At 35.1% G+C, this 15598-nt stretch overlaps 1 protein-coding gene across 1 annotated transcript in view; it reads left to right on the plus strand.

The window, feature by feature from the left end:
- Positions 1-15598, plus strand: part of LOC101892223 (uncharacterized) — a 186914-nt gene that overhangs the window by 130004 nt on the left and 41312 nt on the right. The window contains exons 13-15 of the mRNA XM_059124509.1: positions 3426-3518; positions 6382-6528; positions 9985-10143. Coding sequence (XP_058980492.1) covers positions 3426-3518; positions 6382-6528; positions 9985-10143 — 399 coding nt within the window. The remainder of the gene's footprint in view (positions 1-3425; positions 3519-6381; positions 6529-9984; positions 10144-15598) is intronic.

The raw sequence follows: 15598 nt of genomic DNA on the forward strand, positions 1-15598 counted from the left end.
AAAGGTAAAAAACAATAACGCACCTCAAAATACATTTAAACAAGTAAAGTAGCAGTCAAGTTCGTCCCCGCCGAACATTTTATATCCTCCACAATTCGGTAAATTAACTGATATAGAAATATGTTTGTAAATGCCGAAATTCCTGTATTCGAGGGGTATGCATCACTGATGTTATTAGGAACAACAAATCCACCTCTGTAAAAAGGTTGGCTTCTGTCATCAAACTACCGAATATCGGGAAAATGGCGCTATAGGAAAACGTTGACTTATATAGAAATTGTTCAGTATAAGCAGAAGGACCAATGACGGAATCCATAAACTGAATTTTTAAGTAATTCTGTTAGAAAATGTGGCTTAAATAGTCAAAATACCGAATATCTGGAAGTACCTTTGCAGGGTGAGATGAAAAAACTGTAACCAACTTCAGACTGCTGTCATTTCTAAGCCACTCGTCCGACCGCTATGACAGCTCATTATATTGTTTACAAGCATACAAAAGCATTCTGGTGAGAATTTTCAAGAAAAAAAAGTTATTCGTAATGGAATTCAAGCGTGGGAGTGTGATTTTTTTATATCGTTAGAGCAATCCAGCACTTAAATGTGAATAAATCTTTTGTGTCTCATATTCTGGAGATTGTATTAAAGCCTTGGACACGCAAACATTTTGGCCGCAGACCTTGGACATTCCAACAGGACTCAGCACCATCGCACTCAGAACGCCCCACCCAAGAATGGTTACAAAATGAGGTTCCTCGCTTCATTTCCAGCGCATAATGGCCACCAAAATCTCCGGATACCAATCCGTTGGACTATTGTGTCTGGACTATTTTGGAAAGCAAGGTTGGCACTAAAAAATACCAAAGTGTCGATCACCTTAAGCAAACGCTTCGCCGGGCAGTGTGTGACGATTTCATTGGCCGTTTGAAGACCATAATTCGTGCCAAAGTTGGCCACATCGAACAAATCTAAACTTATTCTAAAATTTGATGCTATGTCCTACATTGTTTGCTTTCATTCAATAAAATTAAAAAAACCAGTGAAGAAAGTCATAAGGTCGGGCGGGGCCCGCTTTTTTATACCCTACACCACTTTGCTAATTTAATAGAGCTCCACGTAACAATTAAAAGTTTTTATGTGAGAATTCAATCATATACGCTATGATTATAATTATTATTTAAAGTTCAAAGGACTAAATATGCCGAAGCATTTGTATTGTTTAAATTCGGAATTGTATGGGCAATTTGGTGCAAGATTAATTTGAAATCAGATAAAGATATATATGGGAGCTATATCCAAATGTGAACAGATCTCGATAAAATTTGGCAAAGATATTTCTGAGCTGTATTTGATATATTTCCCTGAATATCGTTGTTACGCAGTGCATATTACGGCTGTGGGTAACAAATACTAGAAATCGGATGAACAATATATATGGGTGCTATAGCTATATCTGAACCGATCTTCACCAAATTGGGCACACTAGCTTCTGGACTCAATTCGGTCGTAAGTGCCAAATTTTATACCATTTGGGCAAATATTAGACGTTTGGTGCACAATAAAAAGTAAATCGGACGGTTATATATGGGGGCTATATCCAAATCTGAACCGATCTCGATAAAATTTAGCAAAGGAATTTCTGAGCTGCATTTAATATATATGCCCAAATATTGTTGTCACAGAGTGCATATTACGGCTGCGGAGGACAAAAATAACAAATCGGATGAAACATATATATGGCAGCTATAGCTATATCTGAACCGATTTCGATCAAATTTGTCACTCTTATTTTCAGGCCTAATTTGGTTGTATGTGCAAAATTCCATACTATTCGGGCTGATATTAAACGTTTGGTGCACAATAAAATGCAAATCGGACGAAGATATGTATGGGAGCCACATCTAAATTTTTACCGATTATCTCCAATTTCAATAGGGTTCATCATTGGGCCAAACAAATGATTTGTGCAAAATTTCATCTCAATCGGATAATAAATGCGACCTGCATTTTGTTCACAAAAATACATGGACAGACGGACGGACGGACAGACGGACTGACATGCATAAATCACCTCAGAAAGTGATTCTATGGAGATCCTCAAAAGTAACTATGGGTCTATCTCGCTTCCTTCAACATGTTACAAACAAATGCACAAAGACATAATACCCTTACCACTATGTGGTGTAGGGTATAAAAAATGTGAAAATTTTGGCGTTTGACTTTGTTGCAGTTTTTTTTTATCTCACCCTGTATATGGGAGAAATCGTGAACAGTGTTCTGCTACAAGATATAGAATCCAATATGAATTTAAAAACCTAAATTTTTAGTTATTCCTCTAGAAACTGAGCCTAAATTTGTCAAAATACCAAATATGGGACGGTACAATTATATGGGCGCTATAGAAAAACTTGGACTTATATACACAATGTTCTGCCCTAGTAGGTAGAAAATATTATGTACTCAAAATATAGAAATTTATAGTATTCTCTTAGAAGGTATGGCTAATCGAATATCGAGAGATACCTTTAAAAAATTGGGCTATGGGAAAACGTGGACCTATGTGTACAACATTATGCCACAGGAGGTTCATTCTAAATAATTACGTAATTTTAAACTATTACGTTAGAAGGTGTGGCAAAAATTGTCAAAATACCGAATATGGGGATGTACAATTATATGAGATAAATATAGCATAAGAAATATTAACACTTACATGTTTGAATTCAGGATTTTTTACAACTATGTACCAAAAACCACTTATGTGGCATCAAACGAAAATGTATTACAAAGTTTTAAACATTCAAAACGTAATCAGTTTTCTCCTTCAGTACATAAGAAACCAATTTGTATAAACTAACTGAGAAAACTCACAAAACATCACATCATGTTTAAAAATCGATATTTCACCAACAGTCTCAAAAAAAAAAAAAACAAACAAACATACATACACACATTATTACCCACCATGCCAAAAATAACTTAAGTAAGTTTATAAAAATGCTCATTGCTGTGGAGAACGAGAAAATCATGTACAAACCTGAGTGTCCTTTGTTCTTACAAAGTCATTTCCATTCACCTGGAAAACTCACCTGCTGTGATGTGCGACGAAGAATGGCTAATAAAAAGAAAAACCCACAACAACCAGGTCGTCAATCCCAGATCAGCGGGGGACAACCCCCGCAAAACATTTTAACCCCATAAATGGGTTCCACTCAATTTGCTCACCGTAATCAAATATTAAAAGATTATGTGCCGATGAACCTGTTGCATAGAGTGCCGCCATCGTCGTCGTCGTCGCCGCGGTTATTTCATTTATTTAAAAATATTTTTGTTGTTCATCCACCTCCTTAAATTAATGAAAGTGACATTAATGTTTTTCTGCTTCTTGTTCTTCTTCTCCTCTTTTTCTAATTTCATTAAAATTTCAGTATCCTGTTTGCTGACATCTGCGGTTTTACAAGTCTCTCGGATCAATGTACGGCTGAGGAGTTGGTGCGTTTATTGAATGAGCTTTTTGCCAGGTAAGAGCAAAGTCTTAACAGAGGCAAAGGTTGATTAGCTGTCAATGAATAATTAAGTTTACGATATGACAAAAAAAAAGAAAGAAAGAACAATGACAATAACGATTTTTAAACTTTCTTGGTGTAAATAACATTTTTTTAATGGCACATACTTGTTCTGGTGCATTATTAGTTAATAAAAACAAAAAAAAAAAAAAAAAAAAAGATAATGACAAGTTAACATTTTGATGGAAACGACTTGTGGTGTCGTAAGTGATAACAATTTAGTATTTTTATAGCCTATGCCACACCAAGTTTAGATTTGAAGCAAGTAAAAAGGGGAAGTTTCTATCTATTTTGGTTAAAAGTAAAAATATTCCATTTGAATCCCATAAAAATTTCAGACTTAATGTGCTTATGGGCATAGCTTAAATCATCTAGGTCGACACGACATAAAATTGTAGTTAATAGAGTGGTTAAACTTCTCTGCTAGGTATTTCGAGTGGTGTAGGATATAATAAAGTCGGTCCCATCAACTGAAAATAGAGTTTAAGGGAACTTGTTCCGACATGTTTAAAATATTAGACTTCTATCCCTTTTTCATTCGAAGATTGACAAATGAAGGGAAATACCGCAATCTACTTAAAATTTTACGCTGATCAAGAATACAGGGTGAGATGATAAAACTGCAACCAACTTCAGACTGCTATAATATCTGAGCCACTAATCCGATAGCTTCCAGTTTTATTCTAGTGACATCTCTTTATATTATTTACAAGCGTACAAAAGCATTTCGGTGAGAATTTTCCAGAAAAAAACCCACAAGTGGCTATAGTTAGAACACTCCAGCATTTAAATTTGAATAAATCTTTTGTGTCTCGTACCATCGCTCATTACCGTGATACTGGTAGCGTATCCCGACGTCCCGACGGAAGTTGATGGAAGAAAACAGCAACATCAGCAGAAATGGTTCGAAAAGTAAAGAAGTGACTTGATCAAAACCCATGTCGCAGTGGCCGAACAATGGCACGTGAGCTGAACATATCGCAATATTCCATTCGGCAAATAGTAAAAAATTAGATCGGGTTAAAGCCATTGAAATTGCAAAAAGTGCAAGAACTTACAGCGCAAGAGAAAGAAAATAGACTCAAAAGAGCTAAGGAGTTGCTTCACTTGGTCGAAAGTGGTGAACTGCCGAATTCGGTTTAAAACAAACAAAATAAACGTTGTTTACTTGCCAAAGAGGTCAGCTGAAAATGTGCACCTTCGGTTGGCCATCAGAACTCAAGCGCCGGCCATGGTGATGGTGTGGGCCGCCATAAAAGCCGATGGTCGCTCTCCGCTCGTAATAATCGACCGCGGCATCAGAATCAATGCCCAATATTATCGCGAAAATATTCTGGAGGGTGTAAAAAAGCCTTGAACACGCAAACATTTTGGCCGCAGACCTTGAACATTCCAACAGGACTCACACGCGCCACCCAAGAATGGTTATAAAATGAGGTTCCTCACTTCATTTCCAGCGCAAAATGGCCACCAAAATCTCCAATCCGTTGGACTATTGTGTCTGGAGTATTTTGGAAAGCAAGGTTGGCACTAAAAAATATCAAAGTGTCGATCACCTCAAGCAAGCGCTTCGCCGGGTATGGGCCAAAATACCGCAGAGTAACATTCGGGCATCGTGTGACGGTTTCATTGGCCGTTTGAAGGTCATAATTCGTGCCAAAGGTGACCATTTCGAACAAATCTAAACTTTTTCTAAAATTTTATGATATTTCCGACATTTTTTGCTTTCATTCAATAAAATTTAAAAAAAATATGTAAAAATTATGATCTTTGACTTTGTTGCAGTTTTTTTTTTATCTCGCCCTGTATTTAGATGGGGTGATCCAAATTGTATACATCATTATATTTCTATGCAATATCGGATGTATATATAATGGACCAATCGGCAAAATTTTCAAATTCCATAGACATTTTTTCGAAATTTCGAATGCTATATAGATTGTTGACATATTTACCTATACGGTCATAAAACGGGATATTAAGTTTATCATCCCGTTTGAAACACCTCGAAGTATACATTTTAGACCCCACATAGCATATATATTCTTGATCAACATAAAAAACTATGGCCATTTAGCAATGCCCATCCGTTTGTCTTTCCGCCGGTCTGTCTGTAGAAATCGCTTTAGCTTCCGAATGAACTGGAGAAGGTTGATAAAATTTTACTCAAATGTGTGTTACGTCTTCAGGACTTTTGGTATTGAAAATGGGCTATAGACGTCCACGCTATGGTTTAGGTCCCATATAACGGTACCGGCAGATTCAAGGTTTTTAGGTATTTTTGTCACAGTTTTAACTCGAATTTGCTGTAATTTTACAGTTTGTTTTCCATTACGTAAGAAACAGCCTTGCGTAGAAAGATCAATGTAGGAAATTAGGTATTTTGATGATTTGTGTCGCAGTTTGCACAATAATATGATAGGTCCACATCTTCGTATAGCTCCCATATAATTGTTCCTCCTAATATTGGATATTTGACTACCTGAAAGATTTCACTTAAAAATCACAAACATTGCAGTATAAAAAAATCTTGATTTTATGGCGTAAACTTTTCCATTTAAATACATTTAAAACTCCCACAACTATAGTTCGAAAGTCCTTATATCAAACATACTATAATTATAATATTCGAGTTTTCAAAGTATTCGGTGCTCTATATTACCGATTTTATCCATTTGCAAATGTCTGAGTGGAAAATATTTTTCTTACCTTACATACCAACAAAAAAAGGATAATTGTTTTGAAATCCCCCCACAGGCGTCATTGAAAAACTGTTGTTTATTTTATCCATTGTCTACATTTTCTTTTTCCTTTACAGATTTGATCGATTGGCAGCCGAACATCATTGTTTGCGTATTAAATTATTGGGTGATTGCTATTACTGTGTCTCAGGGTTGCCCGAACCCCGACCGGATCATGCCCATTGTGCCGTTGAGATGGGTTTGGATATGATTGATGCTATAGCGTGAGTACACACAACACATACACACACATACCAATTGTCTTTTTCACACAAACACGCACACACCCATTTGAGTATTTGTTACTCGTCGAGAAAATGAAACAGGCTCTGTTAGGTTTTTGGGTTGAAGATGAAACATTCAGGCATATTCTTAGGGCGCTTAACTGGATATGAATAGCAAAGAAAATTGAATTATTTTGTGGGAAGCAAATCGTAGCAAATGGTATGTAAACGAAAAGACACATACGAATGTTGCTCCAAGTGAAAAAGGAAGGGAGGAAAAAAAGGATGAGTGCTAAAGAGTTTTAAAGAAAATTTATGGTCTAAGAAGCTTAAAGAGTAATTGATTATTTACAGTATTATTTTATCAGTGTACATTTCATTTAATAATTAAAGAGACTTTTAAATCGAAAAACGAATGCCAGGGAACAGAAATAACTTTTCCAATTTTGTTTAAGTACATGAAAATCGCAAAAGGTCTTGAAAATTAATTTATAACAATCATTTGATGATTTGGAGTGCAAAGGTCATGTAATTATTTTAGATTTTATAAAATAGGATTGGAAACATTTTGTTATGCTAGTTGTGAAAATGATAGGTAGAAGACAATTGAATTTCTTACATAACTTTTGTAATTCAATAACGAAGAATTACTAAAATTAGAACCCCTTGTGTTGTGAAAAGACCAATAAAACTGTCCGTTAAAATTATGATAGGTACAGCCCTCCATATGATGGTGCCTGCTTAAATTCGGTATTTTAATAATTTTAAAAAACAGTTTCCGCGTGACTTTTTCATATTTAGTATTTGAAACTAGCAATGGATAACAACCTCTGTAGCAAAAATGGTCTTCATAGGTTCACGTTTTGGTACAGTACACACAAAACGTTTTTGTCCCCAAAGATTGCTTAACCACGAAAAAAATTAAAAGTAATTGTGAAAAATCAAGGAATAACAAGTAAAGGAAGCTAAACTCGATTTGAAAAGTTCTAATGTAATCAAAACAAGTAAAAAAGGCTAAACCGGACCAAACTTTTAATACCCTCCACTTTTGTAGGGAATTTGCAAATTTTCAAAAAAAAAAAAAAAAAAAAAAAAAAAAAAAAAAAACATTGAAAAGGTCTACTATAACCAGAACAATTAAAAAAAACTAATTTCGGTCAGACCGAACTTTTAATATCCCCACCATTTGGAGGGAACTTGAAAATTTTTCAAAAAATTCCGAAAAATACCGCTTAAATGAAAGCCCAATTTTCTGTCGCATACCCAATTTTCTGTTGCAGGTAGTAGCACTCATTATATACTTCAATTACGAAAAATATATGGTAGCTATGAGAAAGGCATTTCTTCCTCTCGCACCTCAACATTGCTATAGAGTACATTCGAAAAGAATAATATTAACAAGTTAAAAAGCAGCAAGTTCGGGCGGGCCGAACTTTGAATACCCTGCACCAATTGGAACGAATTTCGAAATTTTCAAAAAATAAAATCCTTAAAAAATTCTTTTAAAATTTTAAGAATACCAAATATAGCCGTTATATTGGGGTCTATACGACGTGGACCTACATAGGCATTGTTTTTCATAAGCCATTACCATATTCAAATTCGAAACTTGAAATAAAACGGTAAATGCGGTTGTAAGATTTAGAAGACTTTCCAAAAGAATTTTAGTTTTATTTAATTCTTTGGTTCCTCTTCTATTGAGCTTACGATCTTGTCACTTGGGTAAAAAAATGTTTTTGTCATAGAAGTTATTTTAAAAATAACTTCTGGGGAGAATATCCCAGACAAAAAAACAAGGGAACTGATGAGGATTGGTGGCTCTTTCCGAAACCCAGGTATTTCCTGCCTTACCCCCTGGTAAACATTACCATCGTTCTCCACTAATAAACTAACGTTGTTTTATAAAAACAACAATAAAGGGATAAAGCCTAACCATTTTGCAACAACAAAATACTACGGTATCCCGAACAAACAAGCCAACACTCTTCTCGGTAAATAATGTAGCTAAAATCAAAAAAATATCGTAAATAGGGAGGAGGCTGTGAGAAGACCTGGACCTGCATAGACAATTTTCTGTCACAGGCTGTAGCATCCATTACGAACTTCAAATACGACATCTCAAACAATTTCGGTGGGTAAAGTTTTAGCCTTCTATCTCAATTCGTTCGAAAGATAACGTGATTACAAACGAATTACCGACGAACTGCAACAAAGTCAAAGCTAATGAAACCGTCACACGCTGCCCGAATGTTGCTCGTGCGGTATTTTGGTGATCGACACCTTGGTATTTTTTAGTGCCAACCTTGCTTTCCAAAATACTCCAGACACAATAGTCCAACGGATTGGTATCCGGAGATTTTGGTGGCCATTGTGCGTGCTGAGTGCAATGGTTCTGAGTACTGTTGGACTATTCAAGTTTTGCTGGCAAAATTTTTGCGTGCCCAAGTCTTTAATACACCCTCCAGAATATATTCGCGATAATATTCGTCATTTATTCTGATGCCACGGTCGATTAATACAAGCGCATAGCGACCACTTTTCGAACCATATCTGCTGATGTTGCTGTTTTCTTCCGTCCATTTGCTTGACGTCGGCCTAAGCTACTAGTATCTCGGTAACGAGCCATGGTACGAGACACAAAAGATTTATTCACATTTAAATGCTGGAGTACTCTAACGATATCCACTTGTGATTTCCGGCCAAATGTAAAGAAATCACACTTAAATTCCATCGCGACTAACTTTTTTTCTGGAAAATTCTCATCAAAATGCTTTTGAACGCTTGTAAACAATATAATGATCTGTCACTGGAATAATTTCAACAGTTGTCGGACGAGTGGCTTAGAAATGACAGCAGTCTGAAGTTGGTTGCAGTTTTTTTCATCTCACCCTGTATACCCTCAATAGTATCGTGGAGGTTATACAAATATAAAAAGCAAAATAAATTATGCAGAGGATTGGATTTTTTACTCAAAACTCTGTTCCAGAAAAAGGTTATGCGTAGAAATCGGTAATGGGTAATTTACTCATGTTGCTCCCAATTTTTTTGTAGTCTGCCGTCACTCATTACTTGGTAATAAGAAATTACTTGCTTTGAAAATATTTTCAACCTACTGGCATTGCATAATATAGTTATCTTTTATTCAATTCTTTTGTTCAATTATATAGCTTCCAAATGTTTGCTGGGATGCATTAGAAGTGGCTAACTCTCTTGCAAAACTGATAGGTGGCTCTGATATGGAAATTTTCTTTTCGAATTTATAGAGCAAACAAAGTATTCGAAACTTTTCAAATTATTCCAATGTGATAAAATGCCAACACATAGATGTGCATACGTACATACCTATTGATTCTCAGTAAAGTAGCGTATAATTAGTTTATTTTGCGTGTACAGGTTTCTAAACACTAACATACTTACACATACATATATTTGTTTACCATTTGCTTGTACTTTCAGATTGGTGCGTGAGGTAATGGCGGTCAATGTTAACATGCGTGTGGGCATACACACGGGACGTGTCCATTGTGGTGTTCTGGGTTTAGTGAAATGGCAATTTGATGTGTGGTCAAATGATGTGACACTGGCCAATCACATGGAGAGTGGTGGCATACCTGGGTGAGTTAACCAAACGATTCAGAGCTGTATATGGATGTTTTTTTTTTTCTCGGATTTGACAGCAAAAACAAATATAAACTGTAGGTGTCCTTTGTAAAACAGCTTCGAGAAGAAAAGGATTTGTGTATCAACATACCACACCACGCAGAGATGTGTATTATCATAAATCATGACTAAATTTAGCCACCAATGTAAAACGATACTTTCTAATTGGTCCAGCAATGGAGGATGTTGATTTTTAGACATTTAGACATTTAACGAAATATTAATTATGTTTGTTATGGCCCGCAATGTGATAGCATCATTATCGGATTCTCTGTCAAGTATTGTTTAAATCATCTTAAAATATAAATAACTAGCTGGCCCAGTCCGCGTTGCCGGCCCGTACTTTTAGTCTTTAAAACATAATAAATCACAGATCTGACTTATGTAGGCGGCACAATTTTGATTATAAGTAATGACTCCATTGTAATTACTCCAATTTTGATTATAAGTAATGACTTGATTATGAGTAATGACTCCATGACTAAATATAAATTAATATGCATGGCAAAAATTATAATTACCGTCGGTTTTAGATATTTTGAATAGCCTGATCTTATTTTTCAGCTATAGGCTTTAATTTGAGTGTTAAATACCTATATGATAAAGAACATCTATAATAGCCCCAATTTTTGATATTGTAAAAAGCATTCAAATGAGCTATAATTTGAAATTTGTATTTCCAACGTTTAAAGTCCCGTACTGCGTGGTATTCAGTTTTATCCACCTCATACTTGAAGGCAGAATGTTGTCAAAATAGCTAAAAATTACTCTTTTGCTCCGATTACCGTAAGATGGGCATTAATTGTTTGTCATTTAAATTGTGCGGTGGAGATCCAATAAAATTACTTTATAATTTCGTATTTTTTTCATGTTTCTGTCACAATTTCCGACTGAATGAGTCCCAGATTGACATTTCGGAGTTTATTTCATATAGACGTACATCCCAAATCTACGTTCCCAACCAATATTCTCTTGGGGGTTACAAATTCAATAAAATAACAAATTTTCTTTTCTGACCACACATTGGTTGGGAAAGTGAACTTGGGGGTATACTAATGTGGGGACTATACTTAAATAAATTCCTATGAGGATAATTATCTGTAAGATGATTTTCTACCCCAGGTAGCCTTAAGACTAAGATGCGCACTTTTCAGATAAATAAAAATTTATGAGAAGAGGTTTTATTCCCCCTTAGAAACAAAGATGTCAAATAAGGGCCAAAAAATTAAAAAAGTGGCCAAGACCCCGAAAATACCTTAAATCATATGATGGTGATGCCAAAACGTGATAATTTTTTGCAAAGATAGTTCCTTCTTAAATTATCAACATAAGCTAAAATTAGTACGAAAAATGTGGTTAAAATGTAGAATATACTTGAAAGCGGGTTGTTCCGTTATTAGGGGTAATGATCCATATCATGACCTGCCGAAGCGATTAAAGGTATCTTGAATGTTTAGGTAGAATTTCTATTTTGCGTCCTTTATAGTCGGTATTTGACTGATTGCAGTCCCAATGTATTTTGCATTTTGTGTTCTCATTTGACAATTTATTGTCATATGAAAGAAGCAGGTCCAATTTTTGAAATTAACCCCATAACGCTTCTTCGGTAATTTTTGTTTGTTTAAATGTGTTCTCATCTTCCAGCTGAAGCACGATGTAGGTCCTGGAGTAGAAAGCATTTAACATCGTATTGCGCCCTCATTTCATTTTTAATATTATTCATTCAGAATTCAAACCAATAAAAAAAATGTACACTTCAATATAGAAAAAAAAGAATCTTCAAATGGCTCACTGATTTTTTTGCAGCAAATTTTTAAAGGTCCTTACAAAGTTTTTCGGTAGAATGTACTATTATTTTGAAATTCGCTTCCATTGAAAAAATTGTCGATTTTTCCCGATTTTAGAATTTTCATATAAAGCGACAACGGATAAAATTGTTATTTATAGATTATAGGTAGTTATTGGTATTACGAATAAATACATAAAATCTATAAATAACAGTTTTATTCGTTGTGGCTTTATACTACCCAAAAAAACCTACAAATCATATAAGAATTCAAAAAAAAAAAAAAAAAAAAAAAAAAAAAAACACTACAAATGTACATTCGAAAATAATAAGTCAAAATGGGATAAAATATGCAATATAAAACATTACTATTGTACATTTTAAAAGTCAAAATGAAAATGTTCAGATTTCACATTTTTACGCGATTTTTTTGGATTTTATTTTTTTTCTGGCAAGAGGCAATTCCGAATTTGTCTAAATCGTTAAAATCAGACCGGCGGTCTTTATGTTATAAGAGTAGCAAATAACACAACGCGCGTTCCTCAGCGCCTAAATAAGTACTTAGGGTTGGATGGAAAGCCAACAGCATCTCGTGTAATAATTCTCAAACCGATATCTTGACTAATATAAAGATTTTAGATAAATCGTAATAGTGGGCGTAAATTAAGGCGTGGTCAATATTTTTTTTTTCTTTAAAAACCTAACTCGGGGTATGACGAACGTTTGTACAAAAAATTTTGCAAATCGGTCCAGCTGCTATCAACTGATTCCGTTACCAACAAACAACAATTGATTTATATATATATAGATAAGAATAATGAATTTAAGAAATTTGGCAGAACATTACAATGTCGTCAAATTTATGTGGCAACTAGCAAATGGCCACTACTTCATATGCGGAAATAAGAATTGATATTAAGTGGATTTGGAATGTGGATAGTATTAAATAAACCACCACCACCACCACTACCATTTCAAATTAGAAATTGAATCACTAATTTCAATACACATCGAAAACAGTTGCTTTGAATATAATAAATTCATACGTATATACAAAATAAATTTCTAAAAATTGGTTTTTAGATAGATTTTTTACCTTCGTATTTTTCTTATTTGGAAAATATATCTGAATGGCATATATTTCGCAGTGATCTTTTTACCGAAGTTCATAACTGCTTTCCTGGTGTATATATTTTCCTCTATACAAAATTTAAAAAAAAATATTCCTAATCTATACAAAATTTAGCAACATTTAGTAATGTTTTCAAACTTTCCCAAACCACCTACTCATGCCAAGTCTCGCATTTCGAAAGAAAACTTCCACCATGTCCAAGTCCTATACTCCAGTAATTTCATTTTCAAAATTTAGAATTGCAGCTCCATTCGTTCCTCCAAATTTGAATTGTACTGCGTTCAAAATAAGTTGGTGATATTTTTGCATAGAACTGTCCATAAATGTCTAAAATTTGCTGTAGTTCCCATATTTTGCTTTACCTCTAGATTTTGGGTATTTTGATGATTTGTGTCACACTTCTCCCGGAATGGTTTTAAATTTGGTATTTGGAGTTCGTGATTGGTATAATCTCCTAGGGCAGAAAATTGCTTGAAAAAGTCCAAAAGTCCGTATTTTTTTTATCATTTTAAAAGCATTTTTAAGTTGTTTCCAATTTTTCCAGCAACCATTAGAAATTTTGCCTTTCTTGTACGCATTTTCAAATCCATATTCCATATTTTGATAATTTAAGAAGCATTTTTCAAAGGAATTTTTAACATTTTCGATGATTATTCCAAATGGCATACTTTTTTGCATGTTTGTATATCGATTGATTAAGAGTTGAAATTCAACTCTGCTAACATATACAGGGTGAGATAAAAAAACTGCAACAAAGTCAAACGCCATAATTTTTACATTTTTTTATACCCTACAACACTATGTGTTGGGGGTATTATAAGTTTGATTGGGCCAAAAATTATGTAACACCTCGAAATATTGGTTTCCCACATAGGAAAGTATATATGAATCTTCCTATCTCGCCGAGCTGAGCCGATCTAGCTATGTATGTCCGTCCGTCCGTCTGTCCGTCTCTCCATGTTAATTTGTAATCACTCTACAGGTCGCAATTATGATCCGATCTTCGCGAAACTTAGAATGAAGGTGGAGATAGGGTCAGAATAGAACCCTATTTCTTTTGGAGATGATCGCATAATATTTAGGGACCAAAAACTGAAAAAAATCCTGATTTTGCAGTTGCTCTACAGGTCAAATTTTATTATAATATATATTGCAATTATCGTCCGATCTTCACGAAAAGGGTAGGGTAAGGCTCAGAATGGCTAGGCCTATTGTTTTCAAAGATGTCCGTAATATATTTAAGGGTTGAAATTTAACAAAAAAAAAAAAATGTTCCTGATTTTGCAGCCGTTATAATACAAAGAGAAACCAAAGGATACAAAATCTCGCATGAAGTTAGAGTTTAGGACTCTGGGTAGAATGGACCACTACTTTGTGTAAAAAATACCAGCATTACTTACAGACGATATCCGACGATAGCCAAATATCGTAGACAAGAAAATCATATAGATGAGTCTAAATTTAGAGATTCAGATGGGCCTCTTGCTTTTGGAGATAGCTCAAATTAACCAAAAACAGAAAAAAATTTCTGATACACAATTGGAGCCATTCGACATGCCTTGGAAGAGCGATAAGGACAGGGAAGAATTCTAGCATATTTGCACAACAACTAACAACACGACATAGTTTGTAAATATTGGGCAAATGTCCCTGTTCAAAATGCTAAGGGTAATATAATATCGCAGTGCTCCGTAACATAGTTTCAAACGCGAAATCTTCCAAAATGGATTAGGACATAAGAGGGCTTCTAACGTGTTGTAGTATTGTAGGGTATCACATGGTCGGCCCCGCACGACTATAGCCTTTGCTTACTTGTTTTAAATTTTATTGAATGAAAGCATAAAGAGAAATAGCATCAAATTTTAGAATAAGTTTAGATTTGAGTGATTTGGTCACCTTTGGCACGAATTATGACCTTCAAATGGCAAATGAAACCGTCACACGCTGCCCGAATGTTGCTCTGCGGTATTTTGGCCCATTCCCGGCGAAGCGCTTGCTTCAGGTGATCGACACTTTGATATTTTTTAGTGCCAACCTTGTTTTCCAAAATACTCCAGACACAATAGTTTATGGGATTGGTGTCCGGAGATTTTGGAGACCATTGTGCGCTGGAAGTGAAGCGAGGAACCTTATTTTGTAACCATTCATGGGTGGCGCGTACTGAGTGCGATGGTGCTGAGTCCTGTTGGAATGTCCAAGGTCTGCGGCCAAAATGTTTGCGTGCCCAAGGCTTTAATACACCCTCCAGAATATTTTCGCGATAATATTGGGCACTTATTTTGATGCCACGGTCGATTAATACCAGGGGAGAGCGACCATCGGCTGTTTTGGCGGCCCACACCATCACCATGGCCGGCGCTTGAGTTCTGGTGGCCCATCGAAGGTGCACATTTTCAGCTGACCTCCTTGGCAAGAAAACACAATCTTTTTATTTGTTTACAAACTGATGAACAACGAATGTTTTCTCATCTGAGAAAACCAAATTCCAAAAA

The sequence above is a fragment of the Musca domestica genome, unplaced genomic scaffold (genome assembly GCF_030504385.1).
Source record: "Musca domestica strain aabys unplaced genomic scaffold, Musca_domestica.polishedcontigs.V.1.1 29, whole genome shotgun sequence".
NCBI lineage: Eukaryota > Metazoa > Arthropoda > Insecta > Diptera > Muscidae > Musca > Musca domestica.